Here is an 18,834-nt window from a genome sequence, read left to right on the forward strand (position 1 = left end):
TGACATGGCATGCCTTGATTCCTTAATTTAGTAGGGGGCCATGATGTTTATCCATTCTTTTTCTTTCTTCCACCAATCAAATTTGAACACAAGTAAGAGTACAAATTGGGAGTACATCTAATATTTTTGTAAATAAAGAGTATATTTGTAATAAACTAAAAGTACATTATTTATGTACATAAAGTACATTATTTGAATACTGAAAGTATATTATTGTACATACAATTAAATAATGTATATTCAGTACAAAAAATAATGTACTTTTAGTATATTAAAAATGTACTTTGTATTTATGGTCCACACAACTATGTGCCAGGGTCCCAGAATAATTTGCCAATCGTTATGCTGTGGACTCGTGCCCAGCGTGCATCATGGGCACGGTAACGGTGCCGTCAGTGCCACCGTTATCTTCCTTTTTTTTTTCTTTTTTTTTTTCTTTTTTTTTTTTTTTTTAAATTTCAGACCGCTTCGTTATAGGAGCATATATTCACAGCTCTGTGTTCATAATTTCATAACTCTACATTCATAATTTCATAACTGTACATTCATAATTCCGTAGCTGTACATTCATAATTCAATAACTGTAAATTCATAATTTTCGAAACTCTGTGTTCATAATTGTAAGTTCATAATGTCAGAGTTCTGTGTTCATAATTTCATAACTGTACATTCATAATTCCATAACTGTACATTCATAATTCCATAACTGTACATTCATAATTCCATACTGTATATTCATAATTCCATACTGTACATTCATAATTTTCGAAGCTCTATGTTCATAATTGTAAGTTCATAATTCCATAATTGTACATTCATAATTCTATAACTATACATTCATAATGTCATAACCGTACATTCATAATTTCATAACGAATACGTTGTTAACGTCGTTAACGACCTTTCGAGTAATTTTTTTTTTTAATTAGGACAGCGTCGTTTTCAAGGAAAACGATGCTGTTTTCAAGGTGCGCACGTGCGCATAGCATAATTTGCCATAATTTGCGGCAAATTATGCTGTGCATCCGTATGCACCATGCATGGTGCATACGGATGCAAAAACGACGTCGTTTTAATAAAACGCGCGTCTCCCCTAAAAAAAAAAATCAGGTTTGATTCTCAGCAACAACATATGAACTATATTTCCATAATCTAATCTATGAACTAAAAATTCCAGAATGAATGAACTAAAATTCCATAATCTATAAACTAAAATTTCAGAATCGATGAACTACAATTCCATAATCGATGAACTATAATTCCATAATCAATAAACTATAATTCCATAATCTATGAACTAAAATTCCAGAATGAATGAACAATATAATGTTGTTGCTGGGAATCGAACCTGAATTTTTTTTAAAGGGGAGACGCGCGTTTTTTAATTAAACGACTTCGTTTTGGTATCTGTATGCACCATGCATGGTGCATACGGATGCACATCATAACGGTTGATAATTTGCCTCGCAATAGCAGACGTTATGCCATGGAACCGTGTTCACCATTCATGGTGAACACGGTTCTAACGGTGTTAGTACACCGTTATCTTTTTTTTTTTTTTTTAATTAATTGCGTGACTTTTCTTCTTTATTTTCACATTTTGCGGTTTCACTTTAATTTGAAGTGAACAAAGATTTCAGACATTCATAAATTATGAATTCATGCCTGCACATTCACTTTGGAACCATGCCTACACATTCCCGTCCGAAATCACGGACATTCATAAATTATGAATCCATGGCTGCACATTCACTTTGGAACCATGCCTACACATTCACTTTGGAACCATGAGATTATGAATTTTCTGTTATAAGATTATGAATTTTCTGTTATGAGATTATGAATTTTCAGTTATGAGATTATGAATTTTCTGTTATGCGATTATGAATTTTCTGTTATGAGATTATGAATTTTCATTACATTCATAATTTCGGACATTCATAAATTATGAATTCATGTCTGCACATTCACTTTGGAACCATGCCTACATATTCCCGTCAAAATCACGGACATTCATAAATTATGAATCCATGCCTGCACATTCACTTTGGAACCATGCCTACACATTCACTTTGGAACCATGAGATTATGAATTTTCTGTTATAAGATTATGAATTTTCTGTTATGAGATTATGAATTTTCAGTTGTGAGATTATGAATTTTCTGTTATGCGATTATGAATTTTCTGTTATGAGATTATGAATTTTCATAAAATTCATAATCTCATAACAGAAAATTCATAATTTGATCAAACGCGCGCTGTTAACTCCACATCCGCGAAATTTTTTTTTTTTTTGGCCTAAAAACGACGTCGTTTTGTCTTGTGTTCACCATTCTCGGTGAACATGATTCCATGGCATAATTTGCGCTCGCAATAGAAGCTGGGCTGGTATGTGTTTGGACTTTGGAGAGTAGTTTTGGGCTTATAGCCAATTTACAACAGATTAAACAATACTGGGCTCGAACTCGAACGGTCCATAGAAAATGGCGAAGTATACTCCGAATAGAAATCGAAGGCATTTAGGTAGCTAGGGTTTTATCATCGTCTTCCTCACTCTCTCTGGTCTCTGCGCTACAATCACCAAAAAAGGAAGAACAATTCGAATCTGATCGGAATATGGTTGGCTTTGAAATCGGCGCAGTACCGTTCAACCCAGACGGATGGGGCCCACCGGATTCGAGCACCGGCGGCTCGATCTCCCTCCCTAACCAGCCTTCCAATGTGCCGTTCGCTCCCTTCTCCCGCTCGGAGAGGATTGGGAGAATCGCCGATTGGACTCGGACTCTGTCGAACCCGGGCCGGCCCGGTGCGAACTCGAAGCAGGGCCACGCGGACTCTGCGTTCGACTTCTCGACTGACGACTCTTTCGCTACGCTAGCCGCCGACGAGGATTCCTCCTTCCGCCTCGTCGATACGGCCGCGAAGTCTCACCACCACGGCCAGCACCGTCCCAGGTTCAACCCTAGGTGGCGATTCAATCCGCACCACCAGCGCTCTCAGCTCCCTCAGCGCCGTGACGAGGAGGTGGAGGCTCGCAAGCGCGAGGCCGAGAAGGAACGAGCCCGCCGTGACAGGCTCTACAATCTCAACCGCTCCGGTATCAATGCCGGCCAACGCCGCGAGTCTTCGGTGTTCAAGTCCTCCGTCGATATCCAGCCAGAATGGAACATGCTTGATCAGATCCCCTTCTCCACCTTCACGAAGCTCTCCTTTTCTGTTCCGGAACCGGAAGATTTACTTATCTGCGGTGGCCTGGAGTTCTATGACCGCTCATTCGATCGAATTACTCCAAGGAATGACCGCCGTCTTGAACGATTTAAGAACCGCAATTTCTTCAAGGTAACCACCACAGATGACCCTGTTATACGCCGCTTAGCTAATGAGGATAAAGCCACTGTTTTTGCTACCGATACTATTCTATCGACCTTAATGTGCGCCCCTAGATCGGTTTATTCATGGGATATAGTGATTCAGAAGGTTGGAAACAAATTATTCTTTGATAAACGTGATGGATCGCAGCTGGACTTGCTTTCTGTTCATGAGACTTCCCAGGAACCCTTGCCTGATGTTAAGGAGGATATCAATTCAGCTTATTCATTGAGTGTGGAGGCAGCATATATAAACCAAAATTTCTCCCAACAAGTGTTGGTAAGGGATGGGAATAAGCTCACATTTGAGGAGCCCAACCCATTTGCCACAGAGGGTGAGGAGGTAGCATCAGTAGCTTACAGGTATCGGAGGTGGAAGTTGGATGATGATATGTATTTGGTGGCCCGGTGTGAGGTCCAGAGTGTGGTGGAAGTGAACAATCAGAGATCATTCTTGACTGTGAATGCCCTGAATGAGTTTGATTCTAAGTATTCCGGAGTTGACTGGAGACAGAAGCTGGAGACTCAGAGGGGTGCGGTTTTAGCTACTGAGTTGAAGAACAATGCTAATAAATTAGCGAAATGGACTGCACAGGCACTCTTGGCTAGTGCTGACATGATGAAATTGGGATATGTTTCCCGTGTTCATCCCAGGGATCACTTTAACCATGTAATATTGGCTGTGGTGGGGTATAAGCCTAGAGACTTTGCAGCACAAATCAATTTGAATACGTCTAATATGTGGGGAATAATGAAGAGTATTGTCGACCTGTTTATGAAATTGAAGGATGGGAAGTATGTACTTGTTAAGGACCCATCCAAGCCCCAAGTGAGAATATACGAGGTTCCTCCAGATGCGTTTGAAAATGATTATGTTGAGGAACCTTTGCCGGAGGACGAACAGGTGCAGCCACCTGGTGAAGATGCGGACACTGGTGAGGCAAATGGTGTTGCAAATGATGTAGAGGATAAGGAAGTCAGCACTGAAGCTGCTGCTGCTTAAGGGTAAGAGCATATTTCATCTTGCTATCCTGAAAGGTGGTCATCTGGACTGTACTTCCACCATTTTGCACTAATTTATGATTGTTTTTTTAGTTGTTTTGGTTCAAGAGGATAGAAACTGTCATGTGTTAGGCTTTTTTACCTTTCACTATCTATTTCTTTTTGCTTAGAGAAATGATAATGACTAGTTTGCTGAAATTTGAGCTCCTGCATGTCTACTCCTATTGAGTGGTACATTTTGCTATACACTTATACGTGTGATACATATTTAATACTACCTATATGCCATGATTTTCCTGCATCTTAAAACATCAGACAGAATTAATGACGTGATACTGAACATGCTTGCCATTTTACCTAAAATTCCTTTACTGCACATCTTTTGTCTATGTTTTCTGTATAATTGGACCGATCCATTTATCACTGCAATCTGCATTCTTGATATTTTGCGTTGTGGAGTGTGGATATTATGTTTTCCAATGCTCACTGGGCTAATGATTATTTTTGTTCTTCCTGGTTCACTTTGGAATTTTGAGTAATATGGAAGCTTTAGTGGTGAATCCCTGTTTTAGTTCTCCCCAAAACACTCTAATTTGCATCCCTTCCAGCATTTTGATTCTTTCCCTACCAATTTAGGAGCAATAAGCTAAAGAGAACGTCACCAGAATATCCCAACGTATGATAGTTAATGTGATAGCTTTCTAGTTTAGTCGAATACAATAACTTGGGCTTACTTTGTTGTTCAGTTCCAGTTGGTTGAGTGCTTAATCACAGCATGTGAATGTCTCGTCTCCAGGCTACCACCATCATGCCAAGAACTAAAACTCACACTTGGTGTCATGTCAGTTGAACCTGAGCTTCATTGCCATTTGATGTCTGCATTGTGCAACTAGATTATATGCAGATAGGGAAAACCCTAATGTCCTATTTAGGGTTCTTGCTCACAATCTGTAGCCTACAATCTACCACCCTGGAAACGGGCGGGCTTACCTGCTTTCTACTATTCACATACAGTCATTCAGTCATTGTTGTCTTTCTGAACAATTTTACCCCAGGTCTTTTCAGGGAGAATGAAAGGGTGTATTTTCTTTTTCTTTTTCTTTTTTTTTTTCAGAAAAAAATTACACCCTTTCATTGTCCTGAAAAGTCAAAAGACCCGTGATTAAAAAAAAGGTGCTTAGACTTTATCCTCATAGAGCTTTTTTATGCACCTTATGATCCTCTCCTTGTCCTGCAGGCTGCAGCTTATGGTTTTCTTATGTTGTTAAGGTGTGATAGCCCATGGTTTCTGCCATCCGGTTGTTACATGACACCAAATGCAATATGACCCAATCAACATTTTTTGTTTTTATTACTATTTTTTATCACTAAAAAAGGCTGCAAAAAAAAAAAAAAAAGAAGATAAAATCTATCCGTTAGAATAAATCTAAATGGGTATCAGTATACTTTTTACTCAAAAAATGATAAATATCTATATCATCAAATCGGAGATGTAAATATAAATCAAATGTTCCAAATACATATGACACCGGGGTATACCCCTGAAAACAAAAACACAAATACGAACTAGATACAAGAAAATCAACATTGGCTAACATATTCTATATCATAAGATTATACTTGATGGTATTGTTGGTTTCGTGACCCAGGTAGTCACTGGGGTAGGGCTAGGGGTGGGGGGAGGGGGGAGAGAGATAGGGGAGTTGGGGGGGGGGGGTGGGTTGGGTTGGGTTTGACCACAAGATGACAAGAATGAGTTTTTTTGGGTCGATAAGAGAAGGAAAAAATGTTTAGGGCAACCCAATAGTAGTTTTTTGGGTGGTCTTTGAGAAGATAATGCTTATGTGGGGGAGAGAGAAGAAAATGAGTCTTTGTATGAGGGATGATTTTTGGACTAAACATGTGGAGTCCGCCATAGAGAAAATGCTTGCGCCTTGTTTGCGCGTTCAACGCAACTTGCGTGCGTCCCCGTTTTATTTTTTATTTCCCTCCAACAGTTGGTTTTTTTAAAAAAATTCTTTTATTGCTTTTGTTTTCTCTCTCCTCTTTCTTTGTAATATGACAAAAATTCATCAAAAATCATGCCTATTGGAGATGCTTAGTTTCTGGTGTGCCTAGTTAGTTGAGCGTGTAAATAGAATTTCTCAATTTTTTTTTTCATTCCTCTATTTTCTTGTTGGTCCTAAAAAAACTGAACAAAAACCTATATTAGTCGCATCGTTTTTATAACAATTGTAGGCTACATTGGCGGACCTACTATGGGGGCAGTGGGGGCAGTAGGGGCAGCTGCCCCCACTCACCCCCCTCCCCTGAACCTTTTATATAATATAAACATAAGATTTACAAAACATTTTGTTAGCGTAGGTGGTTAAAACCTTAAATTTGTAATAGTATGCCATGAGATCAACTCCCAGTAGCAGCACTTTTTTGTTGTTTCTCTTCTTTATTTTAGCCTTTTCAATCCTCCAATAAATTAAATAATTTTTCACCTTTAATTTCAATAAAAAATTTCAAGTTTCCTTTTTTTTTAGCCTTTCCAATCCTTCAATAAATTAAATAATTTTTTAAGTTTACTTTTTTTGTGAATGTAGTCCACAAGTTTATATTATACTTCATTATATTCGAATGAATCATTTAGTTTTTTTTTTTTTTTTTTTATATATATATTTTACATTTTTTTAGCCCTTCCAATTATTCAATAAATTAAATATTTTTTCAAGTCTACTTTTTGTGTGAATGTAGTCCACAAGTTTATATAATACGTCATTATATTCGAATTAATCATTTAGATAATGTAGTTCATAAGTATATATTATACTAATTGTATTCGATTCTAGAAAAATTTAAAATTAATCTTAACTAAAAGAAAATTAAAATTAAAGTATTTATAAATATATTGTCGATTATGTTTCATATATATAGTTTGTTTTTAAAGTCATTTAAACACGCCCCCACTCACATACTTTTCTGGATCCGCCACTGGTAGGCTATATATACAAAGTTCATAATGAACACAAGTGTTCATCAGCAATAACTAACCTAAAGTCTTTTATAGTCTTTTGAATGTATTAACATCCCTAAATAAGTAGAGGAGACTAGGTCTTACAAGATAAGTTGGTGAGTTCTAATCTTCTACAAAAATTTATACTCGTTGACCATAGTCAGCTTTCATTTTCATGTGCTTCGTTTGACAATTTCCTCTCTCTTTACCTCGGCCATATATTCCAATAAACCCACCACTCCCATACCGCCACTTGGTTCCTTCTCCACCCACGCGCCGCCGCCATTAACACTCCACCTCCGGTGATTTTCACGCGCTGTAAACCGCGTGGGATTCGTGGTCACGTTCCCCAACAAAACATTTTCGTACCAAACTGAAGACTCAAAAGTGATGCGAAAATGCCAAACTCTCATCTCCTTTAATCTTCTCTCTCCCTTTTTTTTTTTCTCTCTCTTATTCTTTATTTTCCGGCGATTCTCGCCGCCCCGTTTCTCTCTCTAGAACCGGACCCGTCGATGGAAGGTTCGATGAATCCCCGAGAAAACCGGAACCCGCCGCCGGTTTCTTCCCCCGATAGCCGCCGGAGCAGTAATAGTTCGAGCAGTAGTAGCAGTAGCACCACCCACAGCAATGGTCCGGCGACGGCGGCGCCGCCGCCTGTACTGCCCGTCACCAGATCCGAACCCAATAGCCCATACCCGACCACCTTCGTCCAAGCCGACGCTTCCTCGTTCAAGCAAGTAGTCCAAATGCTCACCGGATCCCCCGACCCGGCCAAACCCGCCGCCGTGTCGCCGCCGTCGAGGAACCCGATCCCGCCCGTCAAGGCCGGCGTTACGAAGAAGGAGAAATCCGCCTCCAAGCTGTACGAGCGGCGAAACAGCCTGAAGAATTTCAAGCTCAACCCGTTGGGTCCCGGGTTCGGACTCTTACCGGGCCGACCCGGTCTGCCGGAGATTCTGTCGCCGAGCATACTCGATTTCCCGTCACTGGTTCTCAGCCCGGTCAGCCCTCTCATACCCGACCCGTTCAACCGGCCCCCCCACGCCGCCCCGCCCGCCGGAGCTCTGAACATGGAGGCCGAAGAGAAGGCCATCGCCAAAAAAGGGTTCTATTTCCATCCGTCGCCGGCGAATACTCCGAAAGATTCGGAGCCCCGACTGTTACCCTTGTTCCCACTCACCTCTCCCAGAATCTCAGATTCTGCTAATTCTGATTCTTAAGTGAGTCTTTAATTTTTTTGTCCATTTTTCCATTGTTATAATCTTTAAATTTCCAGTTGAGCTTCACTTGATGTATGATTCATATATTATATATATATAAACCTCATAGATATTATTCGGTGTATCTGCAATGAACAATTTGAAGAAAATGCAATATATATATATTATATATATACATATTATTGCTTCAAGTCTAAATACTATGTGACTTTGGTGGTTAGAATGATGTTTTCATTGTTGAATTTGATCAAATTTTATGATTGCCTGTTGAATTGTTTGGTGTTCTTTTCTATGAATGCTTATTGGAGTTCTCTTTTATATGTTACAATTAGGAAATTTTTAAGGTGATGATCGAAAATCAATTTGTATTAGGTATAATCACTCATGATATGTCCCGGTTATTGTCGAGACCGGTGTTGATGTCCCGGTTAGGGAGCTTCTAAGGTGTTGATTCGCACAATGCTAATTTATACCGAGTATAATCATACATTATATATATGTCCTATTGCATCGGGTACTGTGGGAACTAGATTCGAGAGTACCCAATGCAAACCCTAGATTGTATCTTATATAAATTAGCACATTGTCGACCTAGTACAACCCAAAATATCGTAGAAGATTGTACTCAATATAGATCGACACAGAACTGATCAACACGTTAGAAATTCTCGTACTTTTAGGTTACACATGAGTAAAAAGAGAGGGGAAGAAGGGGGTTGCTTTCAAGGTGGGGATGAGGAAATGGGGGTGGTGATAGGGGGGAAGAGTAGAGGAAAGGGCAAGGAATCTTGACTCTATTGTTGTCTTTGTGGAAGAGAGGAAAATGATGCCAAAAAAAGAGGCAACCTTTCTATGATAAGCATTCAATTATTTTCATCTCTCTTAACTTGCACTGTTTTTGCACAATTATAGTATTGCCTAATTGTGCTCATTCTTGACATAGAAACCTTGTCTTAGTACTTGCTTAGGACTCTAGTAACCTACATCATTTTTCTTTGTGGGCATAAATTTCATGTGGGGCTAGAAATACCATATATTGTGCCAAATTCGGAACCCCAATCAAGTTGATAACCACAAGATTCTAAATCTGACTCTCGGTGAGAACGATCTATTGACCTTCTTGGTTTGATTCGATCAGTTATAGACAACTTACCCTGATTTATCTCTTTGTGGTCCTAGCCTTGGTTGATAGCTGAAGTAGGATAGGTTTAAAATTGGATAAAATTTCTTGGATTTGCGTTGGTGTTATAAGCGTGGGATTACCTTATCCCGTGATCTAAAGTTCCAACAATTAGATAAGAAGATTGAGTAAGATGTGTTTGCTCTTATGTGATCATCTTTTCTAAACTGAAGTCTGTTGCTTCTAGACTAATTTTAATTCTGTTTAGGTCATGCTTATAATAATTTCGTCATGCTTACAAGGATCGAAAATTCCAATTCTATGTATTAATAATTTCGTCAATTCGCACTGTCCCAAACAACGAGATTAAGTCTCTTACATGAAACAATATCTATATGTTTTTCTTTTCTTGAATGGGTGTAATGGCATTCATGAGCATCATTAATTTGGCAGGTGGTAGTTTTTATTGGTGGGTCAGTTTTTTTTTTTTTTAAGACATTTTGGTAGGAGAGAGGGTCTAAACAATTATTGCAAAAATTGCATTTTTATTAAGCAATAAATTCAGTCAAAATTGACAGCAGAAGTGTAAGACCAAAATGGGCACAAAGCCATAAACAGGTTTAGCCAAAACTGGATGGGGGTCCAAGAGAATTTGGGCCCCATATATAGAGTATGTTATATTGTTATTTTCATTTAATGGGTCCCATGAAACTTACTAAAAATTTCACCTTTAATTAGTCCAAAAATTCCCTTTCAAATTTTTCTTCTGAAAATACTCGTTTTGGAGAGATACCTTAATGAAAGATTAAAGAGATTTATGGACAAAAGCCTATAATGACCCATCTGCAGCTTAATCCCAAGTACAGGCTGCCATTAATGCAGAGCTTGAAATCATTCAAAGCCACAAAGGAAGTTTCTTTCTTGTCATTATGTTATGGTGTTGTCAGCTAACACACTCAACTCCCCTTGGAAGACTCTCATCAATGTGGGGTGGGAGTGGAGATACCTAATATGAATAGTGGGTTGAGAAAGTGGGGAGTGAGGGAACTTGTAATATAAATGTTGTCCTTTAATTTTCCTCCCATACAGTACGGGATGAGTAATATATATACCGTTTTGAAAATTGAGGGGTAATATTTACACTACTGATAATTTAGGAGTGACATTGATAATTGACATATTATTAAAAAGCATAAATTATAATTTTTCCTGAATATTTTATCATGGGTTGTCACATCATAAAATAAAAGTGACGTGGTAGAATTTGAAAATACATGTAATAAAACTCAGGTGTATACTAATACGGAGTACAATATTTTAAATAAAATGTAGGAAAGGAGAAGACTTGGTGGTGGGGTCATGAGGATAGTAGATTTGAGAATTAGATTCTATTCAGTGTTTGGTCTCACCCTCTTTGGGCATTGGCAATCCTGGGTTTAATTCATCTTCTTTGATAGGGTTGTTCCAACTTTCAACCGTTTTCATTTAATCCGTCTTTCTTGACTATTTTTTTTTTTTTCTCTCTCTCTCTCTTTTCTTTTTTTTTTTTTAAATATATTTCTTTTTAAAATTTTTGCAGACATCTTAATTTTGACAAATATAATGAATACCAGTATGAAATGTTTGACCTAAAATGGCTTTGCACAACTTGTCTTTTGGTTATTAACACAAAAAAAATTTATTCTATTATCTATACTTCTTTCCACATAATATCTGATACATTTTTACTTCATATATAGACTTTTCAAGTTCATTCTTCTTAGTCGAAATGTCTCATAATACATTTTTAGTGTCATTTATCTCTATGGTATAATTTACGAGTTATTATATAAGAACATAATTACCTACCACATACCCTCAAGTATTGATTATAAATTTTCGTTATTATTAACAATCAGGTTTCGGTTAAGTTTAGCGCTCTTAACTTTTCTTTTGATTATCATCGTTTAAATAATATATTTTACATTTTTTCTTCATATAAAATAAAATTTAAAAATTATTAATAGACGCTTTAATTTCATTCCTATAGTCTGTCATATAAATTTTTTTAAAAAAATTAATTTGCTTTTTTTATATAATTTATAAAATTTTACTTAATACACATCCTCGTCATTGATACATTGGCTGCAAACCTACAATAACCTAGAAACATTCTTGTACGTTGTAATCCTCTAATTCTTTTGTTCCTTTTTCTTTAATTATATATTATGTAGGCGGCGGTGTAGCTATCCATACTTGCAATAAACCTATCCTATTTATTTGACTTGGGGTGTTAAACATCAAATTATTGATTTTTTTTTTATACAAAGAAAATATGTTTAAAAAAAAAAAAAAAGACTATAATTCTAGGCAAAATCATACCTACATCAACAAAGAGTATCGAGCACAAACCGTTCTCGGAATTATTTAAAAAAAAAAAAAGTTCCCTGTTAAATTTTATATGTCTGATTTGATTAACGAGATTTGTGTGAAATTATTTGTAATAATATTAAGTTTATTATTATTATATAAAATTTATATATTTAATAATTAAATTAAAAATACTATTAAACACAAAAAAAATTATAAATAAATAAAAGGGAAAATGACACTTTTTACCCTTGAGTTATATACTTATAGCACTTTTTCCCCTCAATTATTTAGGTAAGCGCATTAGCCCCCTCAGTTATTCTAAAAGTGGTGCTTTTTCCCCCTTGATATATTCAATTGACATTTATACCCTTAAAGTAAATATTTTATTTATTTTACTTCTCCAACAAATTATTGCGTATACGTAGGGATGACCACGGTTCGGTTTGAATTGAACCGGATACTATAGCAATCGAATTAATTGTTTTCGGTTATAATTCAGATCTATAATTCAATATTTAAATGTCAATTTATTAAAATTATGTATCAAAAAATTGAATCTTGAACCGTGAACCGGCGGTTCTGGATCCGATTCGCGATTTTGAACCGTCTTTATTTTAAAATTTTATTTTTATTTTAAAATAGTATAAATTCAACAATATATGTATTTTATTTTTTCAGTTCGGAACATGAACCGTCCGTTCTGGTTCACGATTTTAATAAACTCTAAATATCGGATTTCGATTCTAAATTGTAATTGGAATATTTCGGTTTGGTTGCTATAGTGTTTGTTTGGTTTGAACCAAATTATGGTCATAATTTGTTGGAGAAAAAAAATAAATTAAATGTTTAGTTTAAGGGTAAATATGTCCATTTAACATTTCAGGGGGGAAAACAGCCACTTCAATAATTTAGGGGGGAAAATGCTATAGGTATATAACTCAGGGGAAAAAACGCCATTTTCCCTAAATAAAAATAACTAAAAAGAAAGAATTAGTTTGACCAATAAATAGTAAATAAAGCATGTAAAATGAGACAGAGTATCACTTTTAAATTTTAATCTTCCGTTGAGACTAAAGGTGATCTATTTTAGGATTAAAAGCGCCATTTAGTAATTGTGATTAAATATAACTAGTATTTTCACCCGTGCGATGCACGAAATGGAATTGTTGTAATATATTAAGAATATTTAAATCGATATATAATTATTTAAGAGTTAATTTCACCAGAGTTCGTTTATCTTTCCTGACAATTCCAAATTTAATCATAGACTATAGTTATTAATTATTACGATTTATTCTATGTTACAACTCTTACGTTAATATTCTTACTGTTATTATTAACACTTCATTACTTTTAGATATTATTATTACCACTTATATTATTATTATTACTAGTATTTTCACCCGTGCGATGCACGAAATGGAATTGTTGTAATATATTAAGAATATTTAAATCGATATATAATTATTTAAGAGTTAATTTCACCAGAGTTCGTTTATCTTTCCTGACAATTCCAAATTTAATCATAGACTATAGTTATTAATTATTACGATTTATTCTATGTTACAACTCTTACGTTAATATTCTTACTGTTATTATTAACACTTCATTACTTTTAGATATTATTATTACCACTTATATTATTATTATTATATTATTATCATTATTATTAGTTTCTTTTCAAGTATTGTTAGTATATAATGGTCGTGAGACACAATAATAATATAACCATAATTAAATATTCTTGTATTGTATTCCGGAGTTAATGCCATTTTTGGTCCTAGACTTATTGAAGCATTGACACTTTTCATCCTCCATAATAAAAATTGCCACTTAGTAGACACTGTTATTGGTCGTTGGACAGTTTTGATCCTTCGTCAATGAAGCCGTTTGTTGACCGTGAATTAGATGGGCTTTTCTGTCTTTTTATGTCCTATTCTTCTAATCTTGTTTAGACCAGCGCTGTTGTGACTCCTGTGAGGCGAGACTTGGCGGCTAAGTAGTAACCGTCGGTAGTGAGTAGCAGCGAGGTTCTTCTCCGGCGAGTTGTGGGTACGGCGGCGAGCATACGAGGCAGTAACTCCTTCCGGTGACGGACCAGTAAGGCAGATCTGGCGGTGCAGCAACAGATCCGGCGAGGTTGGGGCCTTCACCGGTGGTTTTTGGTTCCGGCGAAGCAGAGAGGGCAGCAGGTCGGCGAACCCTCCTATGGTAAATAGCAGTTGTAGTTGTAGATGACGTGATGTAGAATTTGCACCTGTAAGTCCTCCCTTCCATATTGACCACAAATATTCTTCCCATCTCTCTCTCTCTCTGACCACCACTACTTGGTGCACAACCTCAAAAACTCTGTTATTCTACCTCAAATTCATTGAAGTTTCAAGCTGAAAATGTGGAATCCGCCGCTCCCCAAAAATCGCATTGTCTGAGGTGTTGGAATGGCCGGTGTTGACTTCCTGGCTGCTGTAGCTTCATTCCCCAACCCGGATGATAAAATTCGAAGCACCAGCTTTGAGGTTCAAGGAGGTGGTAACACTGACAATGCTTTGATAAAACCCGGATGATAAAATTCGTCTTGGTCTTAATCCAATGATCATATCTAAGGTTGCTGATGACTCGCATGGCGAAAGAATACTTGATGAGCTTGAAAGGGATGGTGTTGATACATCTTTTATGGTGGTGTCCAAAGGAGGAAACTCACCATTCACATATGTCATTGTTGACAACCAAAAAAAAAAAAAACTCGCACGTGCATTTTCACTCCAGGATATCCACCCATGATATCTGAGGGTCTACATACCCAAATCAAAATTATCTTCAGCGCTTGGAGTAAATATTGTCTACTTAGATGGAAGGCTGCATGAGACTGCTTTGATTGTAGTGCAGGAGGCAAAGAGTAGGGGCATACCTATTATAGTTGATGCAAAAAGGTTAAGGGAGGGGTTGGGTGATATTCCTGACTTTGCTAGTTATGTTGTATGCTCGACAAAATTTCCACAGGCATGGACTAACACCCATTCTATTCCAACTGCACTTGTTTCTATTATCTTGAGATTGATGTCAAATGTAAAATTCGTGATTGTTAGTTGGGTGAAGATGGTTTCTTAATGTTAGAAAGGACTGAAGCGGATAACCTCAGTTTGAAGAAATGGATGTAGCAGTGACCAATGGATGGAGAAATACAAGGATTAGAACATAAAAAGACAGAAAAACCCTTCTAATTCACGGTCAACAAACGGCATCATTGACGGAGGATCAACACTGTCCAACGATCAATAACAGTGGCTACTAGGTGGCAATTTTTATTATGGAGGATGAAAAGTGTCAATGCCCCAATAAGTCTAGGACCAAAAATGGCATTAACTCTTGTATTCCGTGAGTCACAATAATAATATAACAATAATTAAATATTGTTCAATTCTATATTCTTCTAGGATTTCTATTACCATCATTAATTATTCTCAAATTACCATAATTAAATAATTTGACCAATTATAAAGAAAGATTATAAAATAATGCACGGGACAATTGTTTAATTAAAAATTTTAAAAATTCATTAATAAAACATAAGGTTCTCATAGTTTTTTCTTAGAAACTCTTTAATAAAGTATTTTTTTTTATATAAATTGGTGGGCCAAACCGCCTACGACAGTTTGCGGTGGATAGATCTCGAAAAAATATGCGATTTCAAAAAAACATTTGTCTAAAACGGGCAACGGAGTCAAAAGTTATGCCTTGCCGAACTTTTGACACTTTACAACTTAGTGTCAAAAGTCAAAAGTTATTAGGAGGAGAGATTTTTTGGGAATTGGACGGGAAGTTAAAATTTCAGGATTTTGTTTTTATATATAGTATAGATTGTATTACAGTATTTTATAATAATATGAGAATAGAATTTTAACGCAGAATTATTGTACGAATGGAAAAGTAGAAATCAATATATTTTATTAGGAGGAGAGATTTTTTAGGAATTGGACGGGAAGTTAAAATTTCAGGATTTTGTTTTTATATATAGTATAGATTGTATTACAGTATTTTATAATAATATGAGAATAGAATTTTAACGCAGAATTATTGTACGAATGGGAAAGTAGAAATCAATATATTTTATTAGGAGGAGAGATTTTTTGGGAATTGGACGGGAAGTTAAAATTTCAGGATTTTGTTTTTATATATAGTATAGATTGTATTACAGTATTTTATAATAATATGAGAATAGAATTTTAACGCAGAATTATTGTACGAATGGGAAAGTAGAAATCAATATTATTTTATTAGGAGGAGAGATTTTTTAGGAATTGGGCGGGAAGCTAAAATTTCAGGATTTTGTTTTTATATAGTATAGATTGTATTACAGTATTTTATAATAATATGAGAATAGAATTTTAACGCAGGATTATTGTACGAATGGGAAAGTAGAAATCAATATATTTTATTAGGAGGAGAGATTTTTTAGGAATTGGGCGGGAAGTTAAAATTTCAGGATTTTGTTTTTATATATAGTATAGATTAATTATAAATTTTAAAATTAAAAACAGATGAAAACTAAGATTAACTATTTCTAAAAATTTTGCAGGTCCAGCCCAAGCTATGAACCCTAACTACTAAATTGGGTCAGAATTTGAGCCCAAACGAAATGGACCATATGCTAAATTTCCCAATATGGGATGCATGCAATCGTTATGCGTTGGACCCGTGTCCAGCAAGGGACACGGGTAATAGTGCCGTTAGGCATTGTTATCTCCTTTTTTTTTTTTTTTTTTTTTTTTTTTTTTTTAATTTCAAACCGCTTCATTGTAAGAGTATATGTTCATAATTTTATTACTATATGTTAATAACTATACATTCATAACTCCATAACTGTACGTTCATAACTCTATAACTGTACATTCATAACTCCATAACTGTACATTCATAACTCCATAAGTGTACATTCATAACTCCATAATTGTACATTCATAATTTTCGAAGCTCTATGTTCACAATTTTAGAGCTCTATGTTCATAATTTTATCACTATATGTTCATAATTGTAAGTTCATAATGTTAGAGCTCTTTGTTCATAATTTGATCAATAACTGTACATTCATAATTCCATACTGTAGATTCATAATCTCATAACTGTAGATTCATAACTCCATAACTGTAGATTCATAACTCTATAACTGTACATTCATAACTCCATAACTGTACATTCATAATCTTCGAAGCTCTATATTCACAATTTTAAAGCTCCATGGTCATAATTTTATCACTATATATGTTCATAATTGTAAGTTCATAATGTTAGAGCTCTGTGTTCATAATTTCATAATTGCATAACTGTATATTCATAACGGAATAACTGTACATTCATAACGGCATAACTGTACATTCATAATCCAAAAAAAAAAAATAACGCCGTTAACGGCAAAACGCGCGCGATTTTTTTTTTTTAAAACTAAATGACGCGTTTTTTTTTTAAAAAACGACGTCGTTTTGGGCCCGTGTCCACAATTCAATGTGGACACGGGTCCAGGGCATAATTTGCCGGATGCAACCGTTATGCTGTGGAATAGTGTCCACCTTTCAAGGTGGACATGGTTCTATGTTCATAATTACTGAACTATATATTCATAATTATAAAGTTATATATTCATAAATTTTGAACTTCATATTCATAATTATTGAACTCTATATTCACAATTACAAAACTCTATGTTCATAATTACTGAACTAAATGTTCATAATTATAAAACTATATATTCATAATTTTTGAACTTCATATTCACAATTATTTTTTTTAAAGGATCATATTCACAATTATTGACCAAGAATATGTGGTTTAATGGTATCGGGTTGGACTTCCATTTAGAAAGTTGTGAGTTTGAGCCTCAGTGGTGACGTTATTGGTTCTTTGTGTTTTAGTAGGTTGAGAATGTATATGAACAGATACTACATTGTAATAGAGTCAGTAGCATTCAAAAAAAATATTCACAATTATTGAATCTCTATATTCATAATTATAGAACTATATGTTTATAATTATTTTCACAACTCTATGTTCATAATTATAGAACTATATGTTCATAATTTTTGAACTATATATTCATAATTATGAACAGTTTTGGAACCGTGTCCACCTTGCAAGATGGACATGGTTCCAGAGCATAATTTGCCGCCGGCAATTTATATTGTCGACCACTCGACCTGGATCCAAACAACGCTGTTTTACGCTTTGATTTTAACGGATTAATTTGTCACTCTAGTTTTCACCGTTATCTGTTTTTTTTTTTTTTTTTTTTTAATTAGCATTCCCTTTTTTTTTTTTTTTTTTTATCTTTGCGATTTTTTCTCTTTCGCGGATTTTCAGACATTGCATATCTGGATTTGATTTTTATTGTGTTGCGTGTGTTCGATATGGATGAGATGATTACTCCGTAGGAATTGGCAGTGAGCCAATGACAGACCGGTCTATTATAGGTCTTTTTCAAATAAATTTTACAATTACGATCTATATGTTTTCTTGTTTATAGATTTTCACTTGTTTTTTATTTGGTTGTTGATGCAATTAATTGAATTCGTGTCTGATAAGCGGTGATTACTTATCTAAAAACAATTTCTAGGATTATTGTTGAATTATTATTATGTTATTCTGATTGAATTTCTATTTGAGATGTTGTGTATCTGTGATTAGGGTTTGTATGTAGATGAAGTTGATGAGTAGTTATGTGTCTCGTGTGATGAGTAGTTATGTGTCTACTTGATTTAAGAGGTAAATTAGAGATC

At 35.4% G+C, this 18,834-nt stretch overlaps 2 protein-coding genes across 2 annotated transcripts; both read left to right on the top strand.

Moving 5' to 3' along the window:
- The first annotated feature begins 2,507 nt into the window (after positions 1-2,507).
- Positions 2,508-4,612, top strand: LOC109170891 (eukaryotic translation initiation factor 3 subunit D-like). The gene has a single exon (XM_019320030.1). The coding sequence runs from the start codon at positions 2,618-2,620 to the stop codon at positions 4,370-4,372; it is 1,755 nt and encodes a 584-aa protein (XP_019175575.1). The 5' UTR covers positions 2,508-2,617; the 3' UTR covers positions 4,373-4,612.
- Positions 4,613-7,739: 3,127 nt separating this feature from the next.
- LOC109170895 (VQ motif-containing protein 4-like) lies at positions 7,740-8,788 on the top strand. Its single transcript, XM_019320036.1, has one exon. The coding sequence runs from the start codon at positions 7,888-7,890 to the stop codon at positions 8,593-8,595; it is 708 nt and encodes a 235-aa protein (XP_019175581.1). The 5' UTR covers positions 7,740-7,887; the 3' UTR covers positions 8,596-8,788.
- Positions 8,789-18,834: the final 10,046 nt, after the last annotated feature.

This window comes from Ipomoea nil, unplaced genomic scaffold, assembly GCF_001879475.1.
Source record: "Ipomoea nil cultivar Tokyo-kokei standard unplaced genomic scaffold, Asagao_1.1 scaffold0317, whole genome shotgun sequence".
NCBI lineage: Eukaryota > Viridiplantae > Streptophyta > Magnoliopsida > Solanales > Convolvulaceae > Ipomoea > Ipomoea nil.

Excerpts from the sequence above, each read along its gene's own strand:
- LOC109170891 (XM_019320030.1), top strand. The coding sequence starts at position 2,618 with ATGGTTGGCTTTGAAATCGGCGCAGTACCGTTCAACCCAGACGGATGG.
- LOC109170895 (XM_019320036.1), top strand. The coding sequence starts at position 7,888 with ATGGAAGGTTCGATGAATCCCCGAGAAAACCGGAACCCGCCGCCGGTT.